Source organism: Microchirus variegatus (assembly GCF_963457635.1).
Source record: "Microchirus variegatus genome assembly, chromosome: 13".
Classification (NCBI taxonomy): Eukaryota; Metazoa; Chordata; class Actinopteri; order Pleuronectiformes; family Soleidae; genus Microchirus; species Microchirus variegatus.
In genome coordinates, this window is record NC_139814.1 from 24,595,055 (window position 1) to 24,614,438 (window position 19,384).

The window sequence follows — 19,384 nt, forward strand, 5'->3', positions numbered from 1 at the left end:
AAACTAGCCATAAGGTACATCATTAGCACAGTAAAACAAACAGATGAATTTTTTAAAAGCATTTTACTTCACGATTTTCGAAATAAGGCGAATAAATCATGTAAAACAGTCAGTTTATTTATTTAAAATGATAGTGGTTCATAACAATAATAATGTAGAAATAGTATTATAAGTATATAAAATGTTATAGTTCAAGCAATTCATGTTGTGAATTAGGTCACGACGCTTTCTTTTTTGAAACGAAGCTGCGATGCTAACATGCTAACGTAGTTGGTCATTACGTTAGCGGAGATAAGTCAATATTAGCTAGCTAGCTACAGGGTCTCTGCAGGTTTCAACAAGTCAATTTTAAGACTTTTTTAAGACCATAATGAATTCAATTTAAGACCCATTTGGCAAAAAAAGTACAAAAGAAAGAAATTTAGCGCCACAAATCGGTGAACTTGCACTTACTCATCTTATGCAAGCAATTCGGCTTAGCTGTGGGCTTTCGTGAAGTTTTCTCCGCTGCTATGCTAAGCTGTAACACACCGCGGCGCGCGCACAGCATGCTAGCTGGATCATCTACAGAGTCTCTAACACCATGACTCTGATCCACAGAGTCCACACCACGTTTTCTCAGCCTCTCTATGCTGGAGTATATGTTTTTCATCCACCTGGATCCACAGCTGAGTTCTGTAAACTCAAATAGTCTGGAGTTCTTTCAGGATCAGTGAGTTAAACTCTGAGTTTAAATCTTTAACTTCTCTGCTCTCAGTGAAACGACGACAATAACAACAACAACAAAACATCTGTTCTTGCCTCTGTTTTATCTTTAAATTCCTCAAATCTCTTGTTCCTGAGTCTTAAAACAGTTTTAAAGACTTTATTTAACACTTTAAAACTGAACAAAGTGATTAATCATAAGTGAACTTTAGCTTCTATAATCATTGATTTTGTCTCACACACACACACACACACACACACACACACACACACACACACACACACACACACACACACACACACACACACACACAGGGAGTGTCAGTAAGAACAGAGGTCACTCCATGTCAGAGTAGGAGTGGCTCCGCCCACACTGAGCTCACATCTATTTCCTGGTTCCCTCCCCTCCTACACACACACCTGCTGTTTGACAATGGGAGGAGGAGGAGCCAACAGGTGGAGAAGAGCCAGAGCCCACAGGCTCCGCCCACTTCTGCATCACATGTTGTTGAGATCAGAGATCAAACCTGTTCCATTTATGAGGAAGAGAAAGTCAGACGGCGGTGAAATGGCAGGAGTTCAGCTGCAGAGAGAAACTCTCTCTTGTTCCATCTGTTTGGATCTTCTGAAGGATCCGGTGGCTCTGAACTGTGGACACAGCTTCTGTAAGAACTGTATTAAAGACCACTGGGACTCAGAGGACGTGAAGATGATCTACAGCTGCCCTCAGTGTAGAGAGGCCTTCACACCGAGGCCTAAACTCTTAAAGAACGTCATGTTAGCAGAGTTAGTGGAGGAGCTGAAGAAGACTGGACTCCACGCTGCTCCTGCTCATCACTGCTATGCTGGAGCTGAAGATGTGGCCTGTGATTTCTGCACTGGCAGGAAACTGAAAGCTCTCAAGTCCTGTTTGGTTTGTTTGGCCTCTTTCTGTGAGGAACATCTCCAGCCTCATCATCTATCACCTGCGTTTAAGAAACACAAGCTGGTGGAGCCCTCCAAGAACCTCCAGGAGAACATCTGCCCTCTTCACGACGAGGTGATGAAGATGTTCTGCCGCACTGATCAGCAGTGTATCTGTTATCTCTGCTCTGTGGATGAACACAAAGACCACGACACAGTCTCAGCTGCAGCAGAGAGGAAGCAGAAGCAGAGAGAGCTGGATCTGAGTCAAGAAGAAGTCCAGCAGAGAGTCCAGGACATAGACAGAGACGTGAAGGTGCTTCAACAGGAGGTGGAGGCTCTGAATCTCTCTGCTGATAAAGCTGTGGACGACACAGAGGAGAACTTGACTGAGATGATGAATCTCCTGCAGGAAAGAAGCTCTGAGGTGAAGCAGCAGATCAGATCCAAGCAGCAAACTGAAGTGAGTCGAGTCAGAGACGCTGAGAAGAAGCTTCAGCAGGAGAAGACTGAGCTGAAGAAGAGAGAAGCTGAACTGAAGCAGCTCTCACTCACACACGACCACAACCAGTTTCTCCTCAACTACGGCTCACTGTCAGCACTCAGTCCATCTACACACTCGTCCACCATCAACGTCCGTCCTCTGAGACACTTTGAGGACGTGACAGCAGCTGTGGTGAAGCTCAGAGGACAACTGAAGGACGTCCTGACCCAGACGTGGACAAACATCTCACTGGCTGTGGCTGAAGCAGATGTTTTACTGACAGAACCTGAACCTGAACCTGAACCTGAACCTGGACCAGAACCAAAGACCAGAGCTGAGTTCCTCAGATATTCAAAGGAAATCAAACTGGATCCAAACACAGTAAACAAACGTCTGTTTTTATCTGTGGGAAACAGAAAAGTGACAAAGATGAAGAAAGCTCAGTCTTATCCTGATCACACAGACAGATTCACTGATTATCCTCAGGTCCTGAGTGAAGAGAGTCTGAGTGGACGTTGTTACTGGGAGGTGGAGTTGACAGGAGGAGGAGTTAGTGTAGCAGTGATGTACAAGAACATCAGAAGATCGGGTTCAGATGAATGTGAATTTGGATCCAATGACAAATCTTGGGCTTTAGATTGTTACCAAAACAGATGTGACTTTCTTCACAACAGCATCGAGACTGAAGTCTCAGATGTTGTCGTCTCCAGAGTGGGAGTTTACCTGGACCACAGAGCAGGTCTTCTGTCCTTCTACAGAGTCTCTGACACCATGACTCTGATCCACAGAGTCCACACCACGTTTTCTCAGCCTCTCTATGCTGGAGTCCGTGTTTTTAATCCACCTGGATCCACAGCTGAGTTGTGTAAACTCAAATAGTCTGGAATTCTTTCAGGATCAGTGAGTTAAACTCTGTGTTTAAATCTTTAACTTCTCTGCTCTCAGTGAAACGACGACAATAACAACACTTCAAAAAATCTGCTCTTTCCTCTGTTTTATGTTTAAATTCCTCAAATCTCGTCTTAAAGTGTTAAATATAGTCTTTAAAACTGTTTTAAAACAGCACAAAATGCTGAAACATAAGTGAACTATAGCTTGTATAATCATTGATTTTTTCTCACTCTGGACTTTGCTTCACACACACACACACACACACACACACACACACACACACACACACACACACACAGGGAGTGTCACTAAGAACAGAGTTCACTCCATGTCAGAGTGGGAGTGGCTCCGCCCACACTGAGCTCACATGTATTTCCTGGTTGCATTTCTGAGGAAGAGAAAGTCAGACGGTGGTAAAATGGCAGGAGTTCAGCTGCAGAGAGAAACTCTCTCTTGTTCCATCTGTTTGGATCTTCTGAAGGATCCGGTGGCTCTGAACTGTGGACACAGCTTCTGTAAGAACTGTATTAAAGACCACTGGGACTCAGAGGACGTGAAGAGGATCTACAGCTGCCCTCAGTGTAGAGAGGCCTTCACACCGAGGCCTAAACTCTTAAAGAACGTCATGTTAGCAGAGTTAGTGGAGGAGCTGAAGAAGACTGGACTCCACGCTGCTCCTGCTCATCACTGCTATGCTGGAGCTGAAGATGTGGCCTGTGATTCCTGCACTGGCAGGAAACTGAAAGCTCTCAAGTCCTGTTTGTTTTGTTTGGCCTCTTTCTGTGAGGAACATCTCCAGCCTCATCATCTATCACCTGCGTTTAAGAAACACAAGCTGGTGGAGCCCTCCAAGAACCTCCAGGAGAACATCTGCCCTCTTCATGATAAGATGATGGACTTGTTCTGCCGCACTGATCATCAGTGTATCTGTTATCTCTGCTCTGTGGACCAACACAAAGACCACGACACAGTCTCGGCTGCAGCAGAGAGGAAGCAGAAGCAGAGAGAGCTGGATCTGAGTCAAGAAGAAGTCCAGCAGAGAGTCCAGGACATAGACAGAGACGTGAAGGTGCTTCAACAGGAGGTGGAGGCTCTGAATCTCTCCGCTGATAAAGCTGTGGACGACACAGAGGAGAACTTGACTGAGATGATGAATCTCCTGCAGGAAAGAAGCTCTGAGGTGAAGCAGCAGATCAGATCCAAGCAGCAAACGGAAGTGAGTCGAGTCAGAGACGCTGAGAAGAAGCTTCAGCAGGAGAAGACTGAGCTGAAGAAGAGAGAAGCTGAACTGAAGCAGCTCTCACTCACACACGACCACAACCAGTTTCTCCTCAACTACGGCTCACTGTCAGCACTCAGTCCATCTACACACTCGTCCACCATCAACGTCCGTCCTCTGAGACACTTTGAGGACGTGACAGCAGCTGTGGTGAAGCTCAGAGGACAACTGAAGGACGTCCTGACCCAGACGTGGACAAACATCTCACTGGCTGTGGCTGAAGCAGATGTTTTACTGACAGAACCAGGACCAGAACCAAAGACCAGAGGTGGGTTCCTCAGATATTCAAAGGAAATCAAACTGGATCCAAACACAGCAAACAAATGGCTGTTTTTATCTGAGGGAAACAGAAAAGTGACATTGATGAATAAAGATCAGTCTTATCCTGATCACACAGACAGATTCACTTATTATTATCAGGTCCTGAGTGAAGAGAGTCTGAGTGGACGTTGTTACTGGGAGGTGGAGTGGAGAGGAGAAGGAGTTTATGTAGCAGTGACGTACAAGAACATCAGAAGATCAGGGAGTTCAGATGAATGTGAATTTGGATCCAATGACAAATCTTGGTCTTTATATTGTGACCAAAACAGTTGTGAGTTTCGTCACAACAACATCTGCACTAAAGTCTCAGATGTTGTCGTCTCCAGAGTGGGAGTTTACCTGGACCACAGAGCAGGTCTTCTGTCCTTCTACAGAGTCTCTGACACCATGACTCTGATCCACAGAGTCCACACCACGTTTTCTCAGCCTCTCTATGCTGGAGTCCGTGTTTTTAATCCACCTGGATCCACAGCTGAGTTGTGTAAACTCAAATAGTCTGGAGTTCTTTCAGCATCAGTGAGTTAAACTCTGTGTTTAAATCTTTAACTTCTCTGCTCTCAGTGAAACGACGACAATAACAACGACAAAAAATCTGTTCTTTCCTCTATTTTATGTTTAAATTCCTCAAATCTCTTGTTCCTGAGTCTTAAAACAGTTTTAAAGACTTTATTTAACACTTTAAAACTGAACAAAGTGATTAATCATAAGTGAACTTTAGCTTCTATAATCATTGATTTTGTCTCACACACACACACACACACACACACACACACACACACACACACACACACACACACACACACACACACACACACACACACACACACACACACACACACACACACACACACACACACACAGAGGGAGTGTCACTAAGAACAGAGGTCACTCCATGTCAGAGTAGGAGTGGCTCCGCCCACACTGAGCTCACATCTATTTCCTGGTTCCCTCCCCTCCTACACACACACCTGCTGTTTGACAACGGGAGGAGGAGGAGCCAACAGGTGGAGAAGAGCCAGAGCCCACAGGCTCCGCCCACTTCTGCATCACATGTTGTTGAGATCAGAGATCAAACCTGTTCCATTTATGAGGAAGAGAAACTCAGACGGCGGTGAAATGGCAGGAGTTCAGCTGCAGAGAGAAACTCTCTCTTGTTCCATCTGTTTGGATCTTCTGAAGGATCCGGTGACTCTGAACTGTGGACACAGCTTCTGTAAGAACTGTGTTAAAGACCACTGGGACTCAGAGGACGTGAAGAGGATCTACAGCTGCCCTCAGTGTAGAGAGGCCTTCACACCGAGGCCTAAACTCTTAAAGAACGTCATGTTAGCAGAGTTAGTGGAGGAGCTGAAGAAGACTGGACTCCACGCTGCTCCTGCTCATCACTGCTATGCTGGAGCTGAAGATGTGGCCTGTGATTCCTGCACTGGCAGGAAACTGAAAGCTCTCAAGTCCTGTTTGGTTTGTTTGGCCTCTTTCTGTGAGGAACATCTCCAGCCTCATCATCTATCACCTGCGTTTAAGAAACACAAGCTGGTGGAGCCCTCCAAGAACCTCCAGGAGAACATCTGCCCTCTTCACGACGAGGTGATGAAGATGTTCTGCCGCACTGATCAGCAGTGTATCTGTTATCTCTGCTCTGTGGATGAACACAAAGACCACGACACAGTCTCAGCTGCAGCAGAGAGGAAGCAGAAGCAGAGAGAGCTGGATCTGAGTCAAGAAGAAGTCCAGCAGAGAGTCCAGGACATAGACAGAGACGTGAAGGTGCTTCAACAGGAGGTGGAGGCTCTGAATCTCTCCGCTGATAAAGCTGTGGACGACACAGAGGAGAACTTGACTGAGATGATGAATCTCCTGCAGGAAAGAAGCTCTGAGGTGAAGCAGCAGATCAGATCCAAGCAGCAAACGGAAGTGAGTCGAGTCAGAGACGCTGAGAAGAAGCTTCAGCAGGAGAAGACTGAGCTGAAGAAGAGAGAAGCTGAACTGAAGCAGCTCTCACTCACACACGACCACAACCAGTTTCTCCTCAACTACGGCTCACTGTCAGCACTCAGTCCATCTACACACTCGTCCACCATCAACGTCCGTCCTCTGAGACACTTTGAGGACGTGACGGCAGCTGTGGTGAAGCTCAGAGGACAACTGAAGGACGTCCTGACCCAGACGTGGACAAACATCTCACTGGCTGTGGCTGAAGCAGATGTTTTACTGACAGAACCTGAACCTGAACCTGGACCTGAATCAGAACCAGAACCAGAACCTGAACCTGGACCTGAACCAAAGACTAGAGCTGAGTTCCTCAGATATTCAAAGGAAATCAAACTGGATCCAAACACAGTAAACACACAGCTGTTTTTATCTGAGGGAAACAGAAAAGTGACATTGATGAATAAAGATCAGTCTTATCCTGATCACACAGACAGATTCACTGATTATCTTCAGGTCCTGAGTGAAGAGAGTCTGAGTGGACGTTGTTACTGGGAGGTGGAGTGGAGAGGAGGAAGAGTTTATGTAGCAGTGATGTACAAGAACATCATAAGATCAGGTTCAGATGAATGTGAATTTGGATCCAATGACAAATCTTGGGCTTTAGATTGTGACCAAAACAGTTGTGAGTTTCGTCACAACAACATCTGCACTAAAGTCTCAGATGTTGTCGTCTCCAGAGTGGGAGTTTACCTGGACCACAGAGCAGGTCTTCTGTCCTTCTACAGAGTCTCTGACACCATGACTCTGATCCACAGAGTCCACACCACGTTTTCTCAGCCTCTCTATGCTGGAGTCAGTGTTTTTAATCCACCTGGATCCACAGCTGAGTTGTGTAAACTCAAATAGTCTGGAGTTCTTTCAGCATCAGTGAGTTAAACTCTGAGTTTAAATCTTTAACTTCTCTGCTCTCAGTGAAACGACGACAATAACAACAAAAAATCTGTTCTTTCCTCTGTTTTATCTTTAAATTCCTCAAATCTCGTCTTAAAACAGTTTTAAAGACTATATTTAACACTTTAAAACTGAACAAAATCTTTAAACATAAGTGAACTATATCTTGTATAATCATTGATTTTGTCTCACTCTGGACTTTGCTTCACACACACACACACACACACACACACACACACACACACACACACACACACACACACACACACACACACACTCTTGTACTTGCTGCATACTGAGGACTGGGTTGCTGACAAAGTGAGGACCAGCATTTCCACTTTATAAATCAACACAATTACAAATATCTATTTTATGAATGACATCTACAAAGAACTACTGGTTGCAGTACCACACAATGTCCGCAGGTGGAGCCCCAGAGCAAAAAGTGCTGGAAAACTTTTGCGATTTATTTATTTATTTATTTTTTGGTCCAAAATTTTACAAAAACGTCATACTATACTATGTCGTCCAAAATTTGAAAAAAACAATTTGACCCAAAATTTTTGGTCCAATTTTTTTTTTTGACAAATTGAGTATAGCATGTTATAGCAACCTGAGGAAGTGATTTCAATGAAAACAAAGTGAGGACCGACCAAAATGTCCTCACTTTGTAAAAATGACCTCACTTTGTTGGTTTAAAACCCTCACCGGTCCTTCTTATGCTGCAAGTGTAAGAACACACACACACACACACTACCCCACTTTCATATCTCATTATACACTAACATACACTTGCTAATAAACCCGGCGCGCTCAAATCAGCCAAGCAAACGTGTGTGAGGAGCTGACGACAAAGAAACACACACTTCCTGTGATGCCGCTGACACTATAGCACACATGCAGACGTGATGTGTTAATGACTCAGACTTAAAATATGATGCACCAAAACAATCTCTGCAGGAATTCTCTCGCTCTGTCGTCGTCTGCTATTGTTATTTTCTGTGTCTATGACCTTTAAAATAACGATGTCGGTGGTTATTATTTACAATACAAAAGGGGGGTTCGTTATAACGCTGCTCAAAAAGAAAGTGTAATATTTTACAAAAAGGTCACGCGATATCAGCGTACGAGTCCAGTGAGAGCAGAGGTTAATTGGACCCTGGAATGTGAGAGTGAATGGTTTGATCCGCCTTTCGCCCTCTGTCAGCTGGGATTGGGCTCCAGTGAGTGAGTGAAACACAACTGTACTGTTAAAAAAAATAACAACAAGTTGTGACCTGGAATACGATGTAGTCTACGCGTCTGTGTTTGGATTAGTGAGAGTTAGGTGACACTCCTGTGAGTGTGCGAGTGGTGACACACAAACACACACACACACACACACACAGCTGTGACTCATCATAGAGCATCACCAGAGCTACACAATCACACAGACATAATACAGCTCACACACACACACACACACACACAAATGATGTTGTTTAGTCTGTACTTTTATAGAGATTAGGTTTCACAGAATCCATATTTTAAAGATTTTTTTAGGCTAAATAACCTTGCTTGCTTACTGTTTGTATGGTAATTAAACGCAAGAAAATACCGATCAAATAATCAGGACAAGCTAATTCAGAGCTAGCTAGTATGCTAATGCAGGCTAGCTCGCGATTACGTCAGCAGTCATGGGGTTTGTTTCTAAAGTTCACGAGTTCAAAAGCTAGCTAGCTCCAAACTCAATTGGAGATTTTTTTACTTAATAACCTAGCTAGCTTGCAGTTTGTATGGTAATTAAACGCAAGAAAATACCGATCAAATAATCAGGACAAGCTAATTCAGAGCTAGCTAGTTTGCTAATGCAGGCTAGCTCACGATTACGTCAGCAGTCATGGGGTTTGTTTATAAAGTTCACAAGTTCAAAAGCTAGCTAGCTCCAAACTGAATTGAAGGTTTTTACTTAATAACCTAGCTAGCTTGCAGTTTGTATGGTAATTAAACGCAAGAAAATACCGATCAAATAATCAGGACAAGCTAATTCAGAGCTAGCTAGTTTGCTAATGCAGGCTAGCTCACGATTACGTCAGCAGTCATAGGGTTTGTTTCTAAAGTTCACGAGTTCAAAAGCTAGCTAGCTCCAAACTCAATTGGAGATTTTTTTACTTAATAACCTAGCTAGCTTGCAGTTTGTATGGTAATTAAACACAAGAAAAAACTCATTCAGAGCTAGCTAGTTTGCTAATGCTAGCTCGCGATTACGACTCAGCAGTCATCTCTACAATGGCTTAATGACAAAAAAAAGAACCTTTATTAATATGTAAAGAGCCATTTTTGTCGCTTCTCCAACTAAATAAAACTAATCTGGAGCCGCAAAATAACATAAAATTAAGATAATATCGCATATAAGTTATTATACAGATGTACTATATACAAACTAATGATAGTTTATTGCATTGAGGATCACAATTACACATTTTTTGACATAGACCTCCGCTCATTATCCCCATCTTTAATCAACTCCTTTGACTTTTTCCTTAGATTAGCACGACATGGAACAGTTTGAGATGATTTAGGTCAAATAACATTTAACAGCAGACGTTTGGTATGCAGATCACAAGTTTATTGTTTTTATGGATTTTTTTTTTTTTTTTTTTTAACCCTCCTTTTACTCCTCAATCTTCATCATCATCAATAACAACACAGTAAAACACGAAACATCCAGTGGAATCAGTGCAGTCAAACAAAGTGTGTTTACGTTGTACTTTTACATATTTCTAATTTTAACTAAACCAAGAGGAGCCAATCAAACAACAGGTGTCGGTGCACATTCCTCTCACCTCCGTGATTTTTCCTACTACGACTGTAAACAAAACATCTGACTGGATGTGAAACATAAAGAGGGGGGGAGGGGGGGTTTGAGGGGACCAATGAGAAAAGAGTCTTTGTTCAGAGGTGAAAATAGAACAACTTTAAAACCCAGCTGTTGCCTGGAGACACATATTGCAGGCAATTATGGAGCCAGATTACAGAGGAGCGGAAATAGGTGATATTGTCAATGAAGCACGGATTTGTGTGTGTGTGTGTGTGTGTGTGTGTGTGGGTGAAGGCTGAGTGACTGTGTTTGTGCTGTTTTTTTTTTCCCCCCAACCACAGCAGCAGAGTGTGCATTAGTGTGGATGTGTGAAAATGTACAAACGGAATTATTAACTTGGGGAAAATGAATCTCTGACCACCTCTGCATGTGATCGTTACGTGTTGTGTACGATATAATGCATTGTTTGTGATGTTGAGTGCTGCAATACGATCAATTACTTTGTGCGAATGTACAAAAACAATGTTATCAAGTGAGCGGTAAAAATCCCTCCTGCTCTCTCTGAGTGTCGGTGTGTAACAGTATTTTTTTTTTTTTTTTTTTAAATATGGGACGATTGCACCGCACAGACAACAACTACTCTACTGTATTTACAAAGGTGTTGAACAAAGAGCTTCACAAAGGTCTCTGGCTGAAGTCTTGGAGCCTCATTTATGTGCTTTTATTGAATTATTTTGAGCTGAATTTAAATGATTTTATTATTACCTGAAAACAACATATACATGAGATGAATGAGTAGTATTTTAAGTCCCTTGTCTACATATTATGTTCATTAATGTGTTATATTACTGTGATATTACTTTACCCAGTAACAAAACGAATATGGTAATGGTGTAATAATAATAATAATAATAATGTGTGGTAATACCGTTTTATTTCTGCAATAACTACTAAGTAATAGCTTAGTAATAACAGTGAGTAAGAGGTTAATTTACAAGGACATATCAGGGTCTTCTTTTTTAGTAAAATCATCTCTTTTTTGTGCTATTTTCTTTGTTTTGGATGAAGTTTTAAATTGTGCTTTGGTAAATGGAAGCTTTGTTATACAGTCAATGTGTTAAGATGTGTGTTTCTAAGAAGCAAATAAAATATTGATTTAATCATTCAAAAAATATTGTGTATTTTGTTTGTTTGTTGGGTTTTGGAGTCGCTGTCTGTCTGGAACTCATAATTGCAAGTATCCAACATTTATCAGATTATAAACGTTGCTCAGTAGCCAATCAGCAGGCAGCTTCCTAAGCCCCGCCCATGGTCCGAACCGTGAACTAAAGACCACGACACAAAGAACAAATCAGGGAGCGCAAAGACATTTGTTTTGACTTTGATACGATACGATCTAATAACGTTTAACACTTAATGAGAAGATAAATAAATCAAATTTACCATCACTGTTTATGTCAAACTATAAAGTTAAAGGCGCCATATGTAAGAATGTGGCCAAAAACGGTTACTACATTCAAATTCAAAACACCGAGGTCTTTTAGGATTCGTTTTTCTGACGTAACTGGCAACCCGTGGTCGCTCGGCAGCGGAGACTCTACTGACTGCACTGACTGGTAGACGGCGGTAGGTGGCGCCACATCCTAAAACGTGATTTCAAAACATAAACGTGATTTGCAGTCTGCAAAATATTTTTTTTTAATCCAAATATTTTGTCTGTACTGTTGTTGTTGGTGAGTTCAGTTTGTTATATGAACATTATTCCTGAGTCTCTGTGACATATTAGGAGGATTTTTACGGCCAGTTGCTTTAGATTTATTACAGAATGCACCTTTAAAGTCTAAAGAACAACGATAATAAGACCTTGTAACTAAACTAGGGCCCTCGAGCGACAACAGAAAGCCTCTTTTTCTTTAAGAAGTGGGCTGCACATTTTCCACCTTTGACAGCGTGACCGGTATCTTCCCCTCTTCAATACCTGGAGGCTGAGTGACCACATCCCCACGATCCCTAAACCCCCTCCACATGGACCACGACTCTCCTCCTCCTCCTCCTCCTCCTCCTCCTCCTCCGTCCCTCTCCCCCGGCCTGCCGCGGAGCGACCTCGCTTTCACGTCGGCTCGGGGGAAAATCCACACGACGACCCCCGTCACGGCCAGCGCCGAGCCCAGACACGAGAGCCCGATCCCGGCCGCGGCGCTAAGGTGCAGCCCCCGGTTGAAGCCGACGGCCTGCGCGTCCACAAAGAACAGGTCGCCCTCGCCGAACGACTCGATTTTATGGGGCGTGGAGTAACCGACCGAGAGGCTGGCGACGCCCGCGGTGAGGATCAGGAGACCCACGGCCAAGGACACCTGAAGGGACGAGAGACACAAACCCGATTGTGGTAATTTTGTGTTGCGCTGAAGTTTTTTTTTGTTCAGCGCTCTTCCACGTTCTTGTTAGGAAAGGTCATTTTGTTGTTTGTGATGCAGAAAAATCCAAATTACCAAATTGAGGGGGGGGTTCCCAATGTAATCCTTCACCTTTACAAATACCACTCCACCGCTGCCTGTAGTTCATCATGCACAGACAGTGCAGTGTGTGCAGTATCGCACATGAGTTCACCAGCGGGAGAGTTTGGTTATATTTATGATTACACTACAACATGGTGACACTCGTCACAACAGTGAGGACCTCGGGGGACGGGGACAGTCCGTAACAAATTTAGCAACGAGTGGAACAGTTCTGTATGTATTCTTTTTTTTGCGATTCCATCACATATATTAGACCAAAATATTAGGTGCTGTAACGATACACAATTTTTGACCCATGATTCGATACATTCCACGATTTTTTTTTTAATTTAAAAAAACATTTTATCTAAACAAACATTTACTTATATAGCAACTTAATGTAACATTTTACAACAATATTTTTGGAACACTGTGAACAGATTTGAACATAAATAAATAAATAAATAACCAAAGATTTCTCTCTTTTCTGTAACAAAATAACACTGTTGAAAAATACAGAGTGAATGATCAATCAGACTGGGATCTGTCCCCAAAGCATGCTGGGAAGTGTAGTTCTTCATTAGAAGCAGTTTTGTTCCAGTGGAAATAACTTGTTTTGATAAACAGCAAAGGTAAGACAACATTTCCGCTTGTATTTCTTGAAAGTCAGTTGTTGTTTTGCCTTTATTTTGGGGCTGAATTCTCCGATGTTTACATAATCACGCTGACGCTCCAGTGCCTATTTTAAACGTGTGCGATGTAACGGGTTTTTTCCGCTCCTCCGGGTTTGATCCACCGGTGTTTTAACTGTGTTTGGTGAACATAAGAATGGTTTATATGAGCTTTTAGCTGAGTTTCTGACCTTTCTGTGGGTATGCAGCACGTGTGTGTGTTTGTTAAAGTCAGACATGGTTTTATGACGCTTTTGTCGCTGCGTCTGACGCTGCCCACGTCACTGAGGACATCAGTAAAGAAGAGATTAACGTGATTAAAAAACATAACGCGTTAATGATGACTGTAATTAATTAATCACAATTAACGCGATGATTTGAAACCCCTAATAAAAATAAGTTTGGTAGCACTAACAGCTCATATCATGTGGCTGACTGGAAAAATAACTGGGTTAGAAAAGGGCGTTTCGCTATTCTGTTTTCTCACGCCACGAGACAGGTTCGTGGCCCTGAGTATCGCGATTTCGAATTCGATACGCACATATCGTTACAGCCCCACAAAATATACCCAACAGTTCCATTTTTCCAGTACCCTTTACGTTGGGTTCCAGAGTAACAGTAACGGTACGGCAACTGGTGCCAGGCAGAAAACAACGAGCTGCTGGAAGTCCTCCTTTGTAGTCTGCTGTGATGTTTTTGTTGTGTTTTGAAACAAACGTTATTGTAAAAGTACAGAAAGAACAGGACAGACAGCGGTATATGATACGATTTACCAAATACAGGTACTACCGAGGACTTTACCCGTTTCCAATTCTTTGCCGTATTGTACCAAATCGTACTGTACCCTGATTGGAAACATTCAGTTAGCATCAAAACCCCCGAAAAATCAGAACACAAGAAGAAGAAACAAAACACTTAGTGTGACTGACAATCAGAGAATTGTTTGTCAAAGACAGAAGAGGAAACTTAAAATAATGTGCTCTTATTTCATCCTTAATCCATTAAACCACACAGCTATAGAATAGCATAGCATAAAAATGACATAAACGTCAGCCGCTGACGACTCCAGTGAACAGCGTAATAGTGTAAAGAGGAACAATTATCTTTTTCCGCCGAACAATGAGGCTCCGGGGAATTACGCTTACATGTCATTATACATCATTTCCTCCATCTACCTCGTTATGTTCTCGTGGGACATAACGAGACACGCGCACTGTGGGCGGAAGCTCTTATATCAACCAGTAACTTGTAATCTATTTATGTGAAATATCAGAGCGGCAGTGATTATGGGCAAGTACACAATGGACTGTACCATGCGCCACATGATGTCTTTGCAGGTTTCAGACTCGCACAGTTGTTCGAATAGTAAATGCACTCGTTGGCCTCTTGTTGTAAAACTGATCCGCACATTCAGCAAGAAAATGTGTGATGCGTGAAGAGCAAATGTGCATTTTTTTTTTTTATTAAAAATGTTCTAAATCACGACAGTATATGATGCACGATGTGCGTAAACACGCTGCTTCCTACGATGACTGTCACACCTCAGGAAACTGAGGTAACAACTGCTTCTGGTGTTGATGAGCTTTACCTTATTTTTCATACATATAATGAGCTGAATTATGTATTGATGTATTACCATTACTCATTTACTCATTCACTCCTCATTTATCCCCTTTTTGTCTCGTTGCTAATTGTTGAGAGCGAAAAGTGGCGAAAAATGTTGGTGAAAAAGCGTGGAAAATTGGAAGTGGGAGGGGCTTATGAAAATGGAAAGAACACTTTCATCAGGTGATTTTTTTTTTTTCAAAGTTTCACGTACATGAACGAAAGTTGGTACACATGTTACTCATGTCAGGACGGTCCAAAAAGTCAATGAGGACTTTGCTGTAAGACCTACAGGAAGGCCGCCATCTTGGACTGAAAGGCCATTTTTTTGGACGATTTTTGCGATTTTGCACCAATGGTATTTGAACGAACTCGAGTTTTCTTGTGATTTTATTTCTTTTTATTAGATCTGTTATGTATTTTAATTGTTAGTAAGTGTAGGCAACAGGTAGGTGGGACAGAGGGGCGTTGGAAAATTGGAAGTGGGAGGGGCTTATGAAAATGGAAAGAACACATTCATCAGGAGATTTTTTTTTTTTTTTAAAGTCTCACGTACATGAACAAAAGTTGGTACACATGTTTATCACGTCAGGACGGTCCAAAAAGTCAATGAGGACTTTGCTGTAAATCCTACAGGAAGGCCGCCATCTTGGACTGAACAGCCATTTTTGGGGCGATTTTGGCGATTTCGCACCTATGGTATTTGAATGAACTTGTTCTTGAGATTTCTTGTTATTTTATTTGTTTTTATTACATCTATCATGCATTTTAATTGTTAGTAAGCGTAGGCAACAGGTAGGTGGGACAGAGGGGATTTGGGCGTGGGAGGGGCTTATGAAAATACACAAAAACACTTTCATCAGGTGATTGAAAAAAAAAAAAAAAAAGTTTAATGTACATGAACGAAAGTTGGTACACATGTTTATCATGTCAGGATGGTCCAAAAAGTCAATGAGGACTTTGCTGTAAATCCTACAGGAAGGCCGCCATCTTGGACTGAAAGGCCATATTTGGGCGATTTTGTACCAATATTTGAACCAACTTGTTCTCGAGTTTTCTTGTGATTTTATTTGTTTTTATTACATCTGTTGTGAATTTTTACTGTTACTAAAGGAAGGCAAGGGCTTTGTTATATCCTGTAAAGCACTTTAAGTCACGTTAATCTGTATGTAATGTGCAAATCTGAGTGATAGACTGGTTTTATATATGGTATGAGTCTCGTGGGATTACAGTACATATGTGGGTTAGCGAAAATGGACAATAAGGTGTTTGTAAAGGGAAATAAATGGACTTGAGTGTTGATACTTGTGTCAATTCTGTCATTCAGGTGCAACATATTAGTGGCTGGAAGCACTGATTTAGTCAAAGGACAAATAAAAAACTGCCAAACTTCACTTTTAAATGTATTCAGTACTTCGTGATGTAACGTGTGACGTCGTGCTCCGAGTGAAAGGTGACAGATGTGTGATGTGCTTTACCTTCCAGACTGCTGAGTTCCACCACAGGGCTGATCTCTGGCTCTGGACGAAGCCTCGGTCCTGAGGGTCTCTCTCCCACATGGAGGACGAACACTCCTCGTAGAACTGGTGCAGATAGGAACGCACGCCGAACTGAAGACAGCTGGAACCTGCCTGTGCAGAAGAACACCTCGAGATGATCAGATTTAGGCTTCTTAAAGACATGCAGCGGTTTGTGCTATCAAACATTCCGACTGTTTCTGAAAGCTGAGAGGTTGCACGTCAAAGCCAACGTGTGGTTATTTGCCGGTAATTTCATTCTTGCATTTTTTTGGGGGATTGTTTTTGCACTTAAAGGTGCATTATGTAATAAATCTAAAGCAACTGACCATAAAATCCTCCTAATTTGTCACAGAGACTCAGGAATAATATTCATATGACATACTGAACTCACCAACAACAACAGTACAGCCAAAATATTCACATGTGGCGCCACCTACCGCCGTCTACCAATCATTGCAGTCAGTAGTGCAGTCTCAGCTGCTGAGCAAACATGGGTTGCCAGTTACGTCTGAGCTACAATGGCGGAGAAAAAACGAAACCTAAAAGACCTCTGCATTTTGAATTTGAGTGTAGTAACCGTTTTTGGCCACATTCTTACATATGGCGCCTTTAAGACTCAAAGACACGTTACTTTAAATATGTTTTGTATTGTTCACATTTCAAATTTAACACGCAAAAACTATGTTGTTTTTTCTCCATTTTAAATTGCTAATACACAGCAGTACATTGTAAATAACTGCCAGATAGTTAAAGTTATTCTGGAAAAATGGGCAAAAAGCACAATTTTCTCGCCCTTTTATGGTTAAAATAAGCAAAAACGGACTCATGTAACACATAGGCCACGTCCCAATACTTCCCCTAACCCTACATTTTCACGTGAAGCCGGGAGCAAGGGGGAGTGCGATGATTTTGTGACCTCTGATGCGGGCTTAAAATTAAGTGGAAGATGAAATTACCCACGATGCTTTGCGAATTCGGCGAGCCGGCTGATTTTTTTTTCAACAACATCTGCCGAGGAACAACATTTTCGCAAATAAGCACGTTACAGTGTCGAAATGTGTTGGAATATGTTGGTTTGATGTACGTCCAAAGGACCGTTGAGCTTTGAACACTAATGTCAGAAAGTAACTGACCATTTATGAACGCAGCTAGCTAGCTAGCTAGCTAGCGGCTATTTGCCGAGTGCGTCGAGAGAGTATGCCCAAATAGCCGCTAGCTAGCTACAGTGCTACACCTGGGTAGTTTCGTCAGTGTTTTGGATGCGTGTGTGCCGGCGCTCACGTGAACACGAAGATCCCCGGACTTGTCAGATTTCAATCACATTCGCGATATAGCGTTAAACGAGGACGGAGAAAAAAAAAAACTGGCATTGTCGGAGAAACAACAAACACAACGGGCAACACAACAGCTGGATCCGCCGGCGTATTTCCTGAATGAAAACAGTAGCACGCTCCACCGGTAGAATTGTCAACAGGCCTGTGACGTAGGTTAGCGCGATCGCTACGTTCGCTACGCTAATTTGCACGAATTTTACGGTCGAGGGCAGTCCAAACCAAGTGGAAATTTTAAGGGGGAGGAAATATTGGGACGGCGCAAAAGTGACTCTATTAAAAACAAATAAAAACTCACCTCGCTTCCAGAGGATTCTCCCGCCGAGCCGGAGACACAGGCCTCGGAGCAGGACGCCATCGCAGCTCACACACCTTTGTATCACCTGCAGGAAGAATCCACATTTATTTACTCAGTGTGTGTGTGTGTGTGTGTGTGTGTGTGTGTGTGTGTGTGTGTGTGTGTGTGTGTGTGTGTGTGTGTGTGATTGATGTGTGTACACGTCAGCTGCCCGTCTCCACGCTGTAACAACACCAACCACTGTTTATCTGCTGAATATGGATTTCCCGCTCTCAATAAAAAGCCTTTTCCTTCCCAGAGACCCGTCATAAATCTGCTCGCCGTGTCGTCAGGTCGCCCCGGTTATTGTTGCCGCCGCCGTCGTCGTCGTCGCCGCCGCCCGCGTGTGAACGATTGACGGCCGCCGTGGCCCTGAGGAGCTTCTGTTACCCTCCCGCAGATGAATCACACTTGGACGTCGTCGTTCCTGCTCGTATGCGCACACACACACCGAGGCGATCTGACTGATTTCTTTCATTCTTTTTGCTTCGCTGCGTCGCCGTGGCCACCACACAGTGTGTGACACGTCATTAGCGTTAACCCGAATAGAGAATATAATATAATCTGGAACACATTCCCGATTCCAAAACGAATCAGTAATCACAACAAGGAGACCATCCTGACACCGAACTGTTCAAGAAACAAACTGTAAACTCGTGAATTCACACAGTGTGAGAACACATTTAATGCACAAACGCGAGAAAGTCAACAGCAACCAGGAAAAAGATGAATAAAATAATAATAACAAGATGTAAAAGTCTTTTAAACTGCAGTAACAAGTGATTACACAATCAATTCAATCACTTAACTGTCTATTATACGCTTTAACTTGTTTTTCCTCTGAGTTTAGAGGTCAATACTTTATATTTATATACATTTATACTGATTTGTTTTACCATACTTTTTAAAAAACATACTTTCATAGTATGTTGCCTTACTAAGACACAACACACTGACTTATTTCTTCATATTTTTTGTAGAATTAATGACAAAAAATCACTAAAAATGCTTAAACCAATGGACGCTTTGGCCTTTGACACCTTAAAAAAAGAGAAAGTGACTCTATTAAATGTCTCCGTTGACTATAATATAAGTTTTCTTCTTCTTTTCCTTCTTCCTCGCATATTTTACGTCTCACAGGACGGCCAAAAACACCTAA

At 42.5% G+C, this 19,384-nt stretch overlaps 3 protein-coding genes across 3 annotated transcripts; 2 read left to right on the top strand and 1 right to left on the bottom strand.

Moving 5' to 3' along the window:
- Positions 1–1,273: 1,273 nt before the first annotated feature.
- LOC310935668 (uncharacterized protein) lies at positions 1,274–5,078 on the top strand (the record flags this gene model as incomplete). Its single annotated transcript, XM_083899602.1, has 3 exons — positions 1,274–2,970; positions 3,038–3,091; positions 3,377–5,078. 3 exons carry the CDS (start codon positions 1,274–1,276, stop codon positions 5,076–5,078), a joined length of 3,453 nt encoding a protein of 1,150 aa, XP_083755728.1.
- A 621-nt stretch (positions 5,079–5,699) lies between these two features.
- Positions 5,700–7,421, top strand: LOC310935775 (tripartite motif-containing protein 16-like; the record flags this gene model as incomplete). Its single annotated transcript, XM_083899723.1, has 1 exon — positions 5,700–7,421. The coding sequence occupies one exon, from the start codon at positions 5,700–5,702 to the stop codon at positions 7,419–7,421; it is 1,722 nt and encodes a 573-aa protein (XP_083755849.1).
- A 4,758-nt stretch (positions 7,422–12,179) lies between these two features.
- LOC310935990 (neurensin-1-like) lies at positions 12,180–18,246 on the bottom strand (the record flags this gene model as incomplete). Its single annotated transcript, XM_083900006.1, has 3 exons — positions 12,180–12,620; positions 16,516–16,668; positions 18,187–18,246. The coding sequence occupies 3 exons, from the start codon at positions 18,244–18,246 to the stop codon at positions 12,180–12,182; spliced, it is 654 nt and encodes a 217-aa protein (XP_083756132.1).
- Positions 18,247–19,384: the final 1,138 nt, after the last annotated feature.